The sequence below is a fragment of the Colias croceus genome, chromosome 11, assembly GCF_905220415.1.
Source record: "Colias croceus chromosome 11, ilColCroc2.1".
NCBI classification, from domain to species: Eukaryota; Metazoa; Arthropoda; class Insecta; order Lepidoptera; family Pieridae; genus Colias; species Colias croceus.
The window spans coordinates 11013924-11025897 of NC_059547.1; the positions used below are offsets into that span (position 1 = coordinate 11013924).

At 34.4% G+C, this 11974-nt stretch overlaps 2 protein-coding genes across 2 annotated transcripts in view; both read right to left on the minus strand.

Moving 5' to 3' along the window:
- The window catches only part of LOC123695711, a 30743-nt gene extending 24697 nt beyond the window's left edge, over positions 1-6046 (minus strand). Inside the window, exons 1-2 of the mRNA XM_045641619.1 lie at positions 5568-6046; positions 604-733 (exon numbers count right to left, since the gene is read on the minus strand). Of these exons, the coding sequence (XP_045497575.1) occupies positions 604-733; positions 5568-5974 (537 nt within the window). The 5' untranslated portion in view covers positions 5975-6046. The remainder of the gene's footprint in view (positions 1-603; positions 734-5567) is intronic.
- Positions 6047-8891: 2845 nt separating this feature from the next.
- Positions 8892-11757, minus strand: LOC123695883 (glucose dehydrogenase [FAD, quinone]-like). Its single transcript, XM_045641836.1, has 4 exons — positions 11639-11757; positions 11084-11221; positions 10615-10748; positions 8892-10511 (listed from the first exon to the last, which is right to left on the minus strand). Exons 2-4 carry the CDS (start codon positions 11211-11213, stop codon positions 8979-8981), a joined length of 1797 nt encoding a protein of 598 aa, XP_045497792.1. The 5' UTR covers positions 11214-11221; positions 11639-11757; the 3' UTR covers positions 8892-8978.
- Positions 11758-11974: the final 217 nt, after the last annotated feature.

Below are 11974 nucleotides of genomic sequence, written 5' to 3' on the forward strand. Positions count from 1 at the left end.
TTGGTATAATTATACCTTATTATCCTGGGCATAAAATAGGATAATTTTTATCCCGGAAAAATACGTAGAAAAAAATAAATCTTAATTTTTCCGCGCGGACGGAGTCGCGGGCGGAAGCTAGTTATTATTAAATGAGTTCTTTAAAGCCATAAGCCATTTGTAAAGAAGAGTTGAGAGTTTTAACGAGCAATATACATAAGTACATAACGGAACGTTAGGCAACTTGGCTATTCAAAGATATAACAACATTGAAGTTCTCTGAGTTTCCTGAAGAAGCATCATACATTAGAAGAAAGCAGGACTATAATTAGAAAATTCTAGATAAGTTTGATCTTATTCCCAAGTAGTAAGATATAATTATGGAATCGATATTCGACATTAATAAGTGAAAATGTGAAATTACAAATATTTTGTTATCTGAATTTTGTTTATAACATTTTAAGATTATAATTAATATGTAATAACTTTCACCATCAATCCCATAGAGATACATTCTTACACTCTTCTTTCATTTTATACATTACTAATTATACAATAATTTATTTTTGAATTCCTAAAGACTTGAACGTACTCTGCTCTATATGCCTTATCAACCATACTTACTTCAAAGGTGTTAAGCGGCGAGGGCGGCCGCAGTGAGTCCCGCTGCAGGCCGGTTGCCGCCAGCACTGCGGCACTATTGCCGCACGCTAGGCATAGCAAGGACAGCGCCAGGAACGCCGTCAGCAAGCCCCTGCAACACAAGTTACTTTTAAATAAAGGCAATGACAAATCTCTCTTGTAAACTGATGAGTCAAATCTTATTTCAGTAGTTTTTATTTATAAACAATGGCGCCTTCCGCCTTAAATGAGTTTTTTGCTTGGTTAGAATCGCTGTGTCACTTCCTAAATACAATATCAAATTGAAAACTATATTTTACTATTTAATATTATTCATACCAAACGTATGTAATTTCTTTGATACTCAAATAATAATCATATTAATAAAATCATACCAAATTAAACTTCCCGGCGTTACATTTATTACGACTCTAAGTACATACATTAACAGATACTTATCCAATTTGTACCAAAGCAAGCTCAACTATCAAACGAGTATATCATTTGCACTTCGTCACAAATCAATGTAGGTACACAATTTTGCACGTTTACAACATTTTATCGTAGAAACTTCAATATTTTACAATTACGAAGCATATATTTACTTTAATTACTTGTTACATGTTCAATTATTATTCCGTTAGTTCATAATAAACCAAATATACAGGGAATAAGATTGAAATTTGTGCACACTGTACGTTATAAGGTGTTGAGAAAACGGTGAAAGCAGATGCACAACGGCTCTATGGGCAAGATGGCTAGTTTTACATAATGTTTCTTGTTTATATACAAATTTACTATTGTTATTTTTAATGTAATGACTAAACACTACGCCTATGTAAATAGTTTCGTTAAGGAAGTAAATTTTAAGTATACATCTTACGACGACGAATTTCAATTTCGCATTTCTCGAAAAATGACTGTACATTTTTATTTTCATAATAATGTGTTAATTTAAAATTAATTTCAATGTTATGATACAGTTTAACTTTACGGCATTTACGATCTGTAATTCGGGGCAGAAACATGTATATTTCATGAATTTTTCGTTAAAGTAGAACATAATCAAAAAAAATACTTATATGTAAATAATGTAAATATACCAAATAATAATTGAACAAAAGATGTGTAACGCTAGGTTTAATATCGTTATATTTAGGCACTCTATTTTATATGTGTAAATACATAATTTTATTGTTATAAAATTCATGGAGATTTATTAACAAATTCATAAAAATTTATGCTTGTATTTTATGATCATACGATCAATGTAAGCCATAGATAAAATGCATTCAAGGTCCGTATTTCATACTTGCATACCTTGTAAATAAATAGATATATCTAAGGAAGAAATAATAAAAATTTCTTGAAATTCCCTTCATATTCAGATCTTCAGAGAATTAATAATATTTAAAAAAATTTACTCTATACTTAGTGCCTTGCGATGTAGAATTCAAGTATCCTAAAATTTACTCTTACTTTTAGCTAGAAACAGAGCAATGTTTTCTATGTCTTCATCATTTGTGACCATTCTCTAGTGGCTCTCAAAATTCCAACTAAACAGTACCAAAAGGGGTCATAATATAAGAGTTTTCTATAGCTGTCAGTCATTCGATTCGAAATGTTCCTAATCATCGTAACAACAGTTGGCCGCTACAAAAAATGATTTACACGTTAGTAGCGAGTGGCGTGTGTACAGCAAATTGCATTGTACAAGAGGAGCATGGTCATAAGCTGAGCGAGTAGCGATTAGGCGAGTCACAGAGTGAGCCTCGCGAAGTAATTTCGCGAAACAGATCAGTCAGTGTGGACGTTGTTCAGCCGAGGAAAATGGCACACGCACTTTTCTTGGCCACGTTTTATGCTAATTATGAAACCGTGAAAATAGCATCGGTAATATATTTGATATCAGATATAGGGATGCAGGATGGTCATTAGGGTTTAGGTTATCCACTACGCTGGTAGTGTAAAAAAACGTTCATTGGTCAAGGACGTTTAACCATTCATATAGGAATTAGAACGTGATGATTTTTTAGTAATTTCGTGATTAAAAATACAGGTAATTTTTAAGCTATTGCATAGCTTCTATCGCGGACTTTGAGCGCGGGGACCGAATCCAGAAATTCCGTAACGAAAAAACCTCACGCTCCCCACTCCGACGGGCACGGAGGTGTGGCTTGAAGGCATGCTATGCAATAGCTTTACCGCGGCAGTCCCCGAGTGCCACGTCTTTTTATTTTATTGGAAGCTTACCTATTTCTGTTTATATGGATCTTATAGTTATGTACTAGCAGAGGCGTTCAATGATGAAATAAGTATGATGAAGTATAAGTTAAGTATTAATTAAATACACACGTACAATGCATCTAAAAATGTTTAATTTGACCTAAATTGGTGAAATTTTGTCATTGCATTACTTATTCATAGAATGGTCACAATAATATTGATAAGACACGTTCCTTTTAAAAAAATACTTTAAAATTGTAGAGCATGAATATTTAGATTTTACAAAAATATACTTCTGACACAAATTTAAAAAAACACGTTCATATTTTATTCAGAACATGAATAATTTTAACTTACATAACATTTTTTTTAGTTAAAGAACAGTTTAAAATGCAAATGTGGTTAATAATAAATTAATGTGCTAAATAGTCATTTACACGTAACACATAGAATTTAAGTTTAACTCCTCAAATATAAAATAATATTTAAATGGTTTGATCAATATTGAAGATCACGTTTAATAACCGCGAAATAACAATGAATAAAAAACACATCCGCATTTGTATCAAAAACAATATAACTACTATTTTACACCTACCTATGAAACAGTACATGTTACAAACGTACTTTATTTCTCGAACATATAGGTAACATGTACTCACTTTTTAAACCTCTTTTTACTAAATCTATTAACTAACCATTATTTCTAAATCTGCACTTATTAATTAGGTATTAATATTATATTATGTTTTCATTGACAAAATGCTCACATTAGAGAAGCGTTATATGCCGGCTGCGCAAAGCTAGAGAAGAAAACATGAATTTTAAGGAAAAATTTAGCAAACAATTTTTGGCGTAATTTTGTTGTTTAAGTATTTTTACGTGATCAGGGTATGCAAGACTACAAGTCTCTTCGCGCTTAGTATACCGATAGTAGGACATCCTGTATATCATCACGCTAAGACCAACAGATGCGGAGCCATGCGGGTGAAACAGCAGAGCGCAGCTAGTCTATAATATATCGCTCTCGCCTATCACTATCACCATACGAAGTGCATGTAAGGTGCATCCCGTGCGCACGCGCCGGAACCGCTCACGCTTGGCCGCGCAACGCTTCTCCGGCCGTTGTGCTCAACACCAAAACATTCAAGGAATTGGATCAGGTATATAGAGTAAGTGTGCGTTGTTGGAAATTGATATTAATCTTTACGTAGTACCATGCTTTGTAATTATTGTGAGTACTTTAAGCTGATGATAAGGCTTAGGTATCAATTTGACAAGGGCAATATTAATTTAACTACAATGTAAAATTAGTATGTACGTCTACTAACTTTTCTGCGACTTTGTATGGTTATAGTATTGAGACCAAAGCCTTCTTATTTTGATTTTCTTTTCATTTAAATGAGATAATTCCTTCTCTAGTTTTTATGAAATGGATAGTTTGTATCGATCATGTTTTAAACAGATCTCTTTGGTTACTAGTTACTACATTTTTATAGAAGAACTAGCTTACCGCCCGCGGCTTCGCCCACTTTCTCAACAATTTGAGATTTAAACTATCCTATCTCTCAAGTTGGATCGAACTACACATGATGTGCGAATTTTATTATAATCGGTTAAGTGGTTTAGGAGTCCATTGAGGACAAACATTGTGACACGAGATTTATATATATTAGAATAATAATGATTCAAAGATACTAAGTATTATAACACAAAAAATGAACCAATGAATGAATAAATAACCCCAAAAACGATAGAAATAACACAATAGGTCGTGAAACGGAAGAAGGCGACCACGAGAAGTCACGCGTTAAGTCATCGGACATTATATTGACTAGCTTGCCTTTAGAATCTTTACTTACTTACTTTTTAAACAAGCATTTCTACATATTATTAAGATTTTTCTCTAGTAAGCTTTTGATATAGGTCATCTTTTATTGCATTTGCAATGAAATCTAACAGAAGTAGCGATTTTCTTTTGGAGAATCATTTATTGAAGAGGTATGCATAGATTGAAATACAGATTTATATTGTTGTCCAAATTAATGTGTATCGAAAACGTTACAACGTTAAAGTCTTTTCGAATGCCCAATTCGAATGAAAGCTCTTCGAAAATAATTTGGTCTGAATTTAATTATTCTATTTGCGCATTTCCAGCTCATGCTGCTTTATGTATGGTGAGATGCAGAAAACACCTACTTATTATTTTTGTGTGAAGCCAAATAATTATGATATGTCTATTCAAATTTGAAAGGCATGTATTGAAAATTGTACACCTCAATACTCGTTTGGAGCGATGTAATAAGACTCTACCTAATTAAACACCGTCGCTAGCTTCAGGGCAAATATACATTCTAATGTAAGGCAAAGACCTTCTCGAATTATAATTGGAAGGAGATGAAGCGATTACATTGCGTACTTAAAGTCTGGACCAATTAATTGCATTTCTAAATGAGAAAATGTTGAATTAATGAAAGAAGCATTATAGAGATCTTCACAATGATTTTGTAGAGCTATAAACTTAATGGACAATTTATATACACTCTAGACACGTTTAAGAATTTGTTTTTAGTTAAGGAATTTTCCCCAATATTTAATCACTGTAGGGCCTACAGTGTAGGCAACAGCGATATATAGTTTGATCAATATTAACTCTACCATTTACCATGGACCCAATAAATATCTAGATTATATTCGTCCATGCATTTACTTAACAGCCAGTTTCATGTCATTATACTAACCCAGAAGTAGGTCCATTTAATCCATAACAGTCATTAATGCCAGCAATGACTCCCACCACGCCGGCCACCACCGCGATACACCCCGACCACAATCCCGCCCCGACCCTCGACAGCGCCGCGCCCTTAACGACCGCTAGAGCCCCTCCCCCCACTAACAACACACCGAGCACCACTTGAGATAGTCCCAGAAACACTACAATCCGTCTCGAACCCCCGCCATCATCACTACCGGCTTCCACACTCTTTGAACTGACACTTTTCCCCTTTTTGCTCTTGGTGGACTTTTGCGGTGTTTTGCAAATCAACTGTTCGGTGGAATCCTCCGATTTGAGGCTGGAGACGGTTGGGAAGTTACCGGTCACCACTGTGACGTTCTCGGTAGAAGACCGCTCGAGTTCGTCACTCATGATCGCGTCGCGTACATTATTAAATAACAGAAGTGAGCGACAGGTCCGCTCGATACACGCTCTTTTTACCGACTGCGGCGCAGCCTGTGAAGATCGGCGCACGCGCAGGTGAAAGTATCGCTTTGACGCATCGGAGTTTGTTTTTGTTAGGTTATAGCACTGATATATTCGCGATTTCCGGATTAGAAAACGCAAATACATAATCGATTGATTTATTTATATTGACAGGTTTATAGTATCGGATAAACTTTTTCTTTGCAATTTATGTCCCTTATTTAATACAGCCGTAGAGATCATAATTAAAAGATAAAATCAACTGTGAATTGTCCGATACATCGTTATTATAATGTGCCAAAATAAGTAACTTAACTTAATCTAATTTAGTTATACAGATTAAATATGTAAGAAAAGTAATATAGGAGCTTTTACTTATTACAGATTTTCTCCAGAAGCAGAGCTCTAACTGCTCTACACAACATTTAAACCACATATCATATTCCAAAATTACTACCCCTTAACTATGGTATTTCAAAACATCTATACAAACACAATAAACATAATGGAAAGTTCAACCGCCAAGTCCAAGTACTCAAAATCAACGCAAGTGAATTAATATGCCATTCCAAGTTACATAAGTTGGTGATAAGTTATCAGGTATGTGGTGTGGGCAGGTGAAAGCGGATCGCGGCGCAGGCGCAGCTAGCAGATTCCCAGCTGTACTTCCTAGGTCTTAGCAAAAACGGTTAGCGAGAAATATTGAGTTTATAGACTATGTAGAGATATATGATTACGTGACACGGGAATAATCATATATTTCTTTAGTCATTATTAAATTGGTTTCATGTTATTCGAAAATATGGGCGTATTTGTGTCGTTCGAATACGCATTTGAAGTATTTTCAAATGCCCAATCAGAAAAAATCTTCATCATAATTTAAGAATTTGCATATACAAATCTTAGTACCTTAATACAAATACATTCTTTAAATAATTTATTTGTAAATAAAATGTAGAGTTCATTGTGATACTTGACTCAGTTTAGTTCAGTTGTGTATATTTTTTATAAATTTTAGCATACAACCTGTTCTCAAGTGGAATTTATTTAAATAATTTAACAAGGAAATAAAATAGAACGGAATGAATATAATATATCCATACTAATATTATAAATGCGAAAGTAACTCTGTCTGTCTGTCTGTTACTCAATCACGCCTTAACTACTGAACCAATTTTCATGAAATTTGGTATAGAGATATTTTGATACCCAATAAAGGACATAGGCTACTTTTTATCCCGGTAAAATGACGCAATCCCGGAAATCACACGGGAACGGGAACTATACGGTTTTTCTTTGACTGCGCGGGCGAAGCCGCTGGCGGAAACCTAGTTAACAATACGTATGATATTGTTTTTTTACGTCTATTATTATCGAAGTTATTTTACGCGTCAATAAGCGCTGTCAAATAAATTAAAGCGGATAAGATGCTACTTCCGAACCGGAAGGATGTGTTTGAGACTCCCCTTAGTTCTAATAACATCTGCTTTATTCGATCAATGTTTGAACGAATAAAAACTAAACAATCTCGTGCAGCTGGAATTCTATAAATGAGAAGTATTCTGTTAACGTTGATTGAAAACGAAAGAGAGAGAGAGATATTTGTTATTGAAATCTTAGTAACTGCATAATATTCCTGTGCCGTTAAAATAAAATTCTAGTGTTTCGTTACACGGAATGCTAAAAGATTTATAAGTATACGAGTATAAAATATACACTTGAAACAGTATATATTTAGTACTGATTGACTCTTAGTAAGGTAAATTTTTGTTCTGGTAGAGCAAATACAGAAGAAGCTAATAAGTATACGTTTAGTGTTACCTATTTATCTGTACTCGATGTAAGTAACCGCAAAGAAAATTGATCAATGAATGATAAATGAATGAATGTGAAATGCATCCGCTTCATCTTGGAAATAAGATATCTATACAGATACGTATACACGTTTACTGATTATCTCGTAACTGTGTTCAATATAACCTGTATAAAACAAAAAAGTTTACTCTTTCTACTCGTTTTCAATAAAAATTCCGCGAAAACGTCGAATATCACACGGTTTATTTATAAATTATAACCCATATAACTGGTAAAAAATTAATTTCTAGTTTTAAAGATTATCCTTCCTCTCGCGCGCATTAGCGTTATATAATATGTGTCCCAGTCCAAGAAATGTCCTTTTATTTCAAGCCACTACCATCATCGGCCAAAAAAATTGTGTAATAATCGTAATTATTTGATTATTTATTAAAAAAAAATGTTGTGTGGTTTTATGAAACCACGGTAAAAGTGAAACTTTTTTTTAAACTACAGACATTTAACAAAAAATTATCGTATTTGTACGATAATTGTCGTACGTATCGTGCGTCACGCGACATGCGCTACACAGACCAAAAAGTTTGAGACGCATACACCCATAAACGTATTGTATCATACATGGGACAATATTAAATAACCGACACCCCATGTCGTTGACACAGCACGTGCGACACGGTCGCGTTACGACTACGTTACGACCACGTCGCGGTACGTACCACGCCATTCCTGGGGTGAAAACCATATCGATGTCCCGTGTAAGTGATGTTGACACCATTCATTTGATTTGTTAATTATTATGTTGTATAATAGTGCGTAACTTTTCGTGCCTTACAGGGGACGAAAAAATCTGCATGCTATGTGTACCTAACAGTTCTTTATATATATTATGCAATAATGAATTTCTAATCTAACAAATCTGAATGGAACATGGAACTCCAACCTAGGAATGCTACATTTTATATCATTCGAGTCCTATGTTCTGCATATCTAAAGATAATATCCTCATCAATACACCCTCATGATTTGATTGGTAAAAAATTAAAAAGCCTTAAAATATCACATAATTTATTCAATAGAACAAACACCATGTAACATAAATAATACTGTTCTGTACAATTTGCTATCTAATTAATGTCTATACAAGTCCTTCTTTTATAAAATCGGCTGCCTTTTCTGCAATCATCACAACTGGAGCATTTGTGTTTCCGCGTATAACATTAGGCATGACACTGGCATCGGCCACCCTTAACCCTCTTATTCCTTTAACCCTAAGCTTGGAATCGAGGACGGTCCCCATTGAAGCCGTCCCAACCGCGTGCCAAGCAGATGTCGCCATTGAACGAGCTATGCATGTCAATAATTCATCACCACTTAAACCTCTACATTCTTTTACATTAAGATCTATTACTTGAGCATTCTTTTCACTAAAATATGTTGTATTTACTATAGACCACGCAGTTCGCATAGCTTCAGGATAGTGAACTAAATCTTCTTGATTACTAAATACACCGGAATATATTAATGGTGCAACTAATTCATCTGTGGATTTCAAAAGAACTTTGCCTCTTGATTTAGGTTTTAAATTGACTACTGGGAAAATGAATATTTCCTTTTCTTGATTCACCGCCGCTACTTTTTCACAAATATAAGGTTTAAAACCTAATGTTTTTACACATGGGTCGTAAAACCCCTCATTTATACCCATACATGTGGGATACAAACCGAAATCCGGTACGTTCTTCATAGAGCTATTGTAAGAAATATAGGCAGCTAGGTCACTTGATCTTACGTAGAATCCACTTTTATCATAGAGATATTTTATCATCTCAAAATAATTCTCTTTTTCGTCTACAGTGCAAGTACCTTCATCAGCCTCTAAGAAGGTTAGAACCATAACGTGATCATGAAGGTTTTCACCAACTGGTAAGTCTGCGTGTACCTCTATGTTCATTTCTTCTAAATGTTCTCTGGGACCTATACCCGATAATAGCAACAATTTTGCCGTATTAAATGTACCCGCAGATATCACTATATCCTTACTTCCGTAGAAATAAAACACATCATCATCCATTAGAACTTTAACTCCATAAGCTTTGTTTTTTTCGACGAGAATTTTAGTAACCACAGCTTCTTTTAAAATATATAGATTATCTCTTTTTGAAGCTTTATTTAGTAAGGCTGTCACAGAACTTTCCCTTTTTCCACTTCGTATTGTGTGAGAAAACCTACCAGCGCCAATAACATAGGGATTTGTCATATCTTTAACAATATTAAAACCCATTTCATCGAAAGCCTCGAGCAATTTATCAGTAGTTCGTGTAGATTCTAAAGATCCCGTAACTTCTATTTCACCAGTAAAACCGTGGAGTTCAGTAAGAAGTGGATCATTTATAATTCTTTCATCCGTAAGGTATTCTGTTTTCTTGAAGTATTCGAGTACGTTATTCCAACTCCATTCATCTCCGAGTGTAGTCGCCCACTCATCATAATCTATAGGAAAGCCTCTAGCGTAAATCATGTCATTAATAGATCCGCTACCGCCCAGCATTTTGCCCCGAGGCTGACGCTGCCTGCCATGTTGTAGAGCTTGACTAGAATAATTATCATTCGTTGTTGTAAAGTTCCAATCCACCTTGCTATTTTTCATCGAGTTCCTAAATCCTGGAATCTGAAAATTGTAAATATTAGAGCAAATAATTGGTACGTTACGTGTGTGACTGAAATTTAATAAACACCAATAATCTATTTGCACTTAATAAAATTTTACGTACGACACTTTCTGGCGGTGGATCCCCTCCAGCTTCAATTAAAAGGACAGTATAATCCCGAAGTTCTGACAGCCTAGCAGCTACCACAGCTCCGGCAGTTCCTCCTCCCACAACGATAAAGTCAAAACTGGTACCATCTGAAACATTAAATACATAAAATATTGTATACATAAAAAGCATAAAATATATTTAAAACTTGTCGCACAGGTACAAACTTTTCACTCCTACGTAATAGAATAGCAAACATGTTTTCCTATGTTATGCTAAAACAGGTTAACTTATTGCCATATCAATGTGGTTATCAGACATTCACTAATTTAATACGATCGAAACTTTATTACATTTTTAAAGTATTGAATCTTATCAATACGCCAATTAATTTAAAATTTGAAGCGCAATTCCCAAAGGTCTTAATTTCGTAACATATTTATTATCTGACACTTATCCCAATACTTTTAGAACATGAACTTACTTTCAAGATTAGCATGCTCCGGCCAGGAGTCCTGCAGCAGGCACTGGGAGGCTGCAAAGAATTGCAACGTGGCAGTGATAGTTGCACCCACCGCGCCACTCCCTAGTCCTATACAAGATGTTTCGATCATCCTGTAATCTGTCCATGTTTATTGATTTAATGATATGTTTGAGTAATTGTTATTTTTACCACATTCAACCAATTCCACTTTAGTTAATTGTAAGTTGTAACGTCTCGCAATTTTTACCTCAAACAATTTCGAATCATAGATATAGGATATGAATATCTGCACCAATACTAAAGTTTTTTCCTATCCATAATACATGTACTTATATGTTTTTTTACTTAACTTTAAATCAGTTTTTCTTTTTTTAGAAGTAGTTAAGTAAGATAACCATACATTATGATGCTTTCATTAATTCCATAGTTCCATAATCGGAAAACACTATCGTAATTTATTAGCATATCTAATTAAGTAACATAGAGGAGTGTACGATAAAAAGCAATATTTTATAAATAGTACTTAGCATACAACCACATATTGTGTACACTTACCCCGACACGTTCGATAATGTAATATCTACGTAATATTTATCACAGTACGTATGCACCTTCATGAAAACAACAACAGATGTTAACAGTCTGCTCTCTTATATGTAAGACGACCTGCAGTCACATTATCGTCCTTATCTACACGATTATGGCAAGTGGGAAAAATATTATATGCACACGGAATGATTCTATTGTGTTTTTGTTTGTTGTTTTTGTGATTAAACGTATGAATCATAATTGTTTTAATCGGCCAAGAGCGTCCCAAAATGCGCACAAACGTGCATCGTGCTCCGAAAGCAAATAACATATACGAATAAATACTCTTATAAAATAATCATC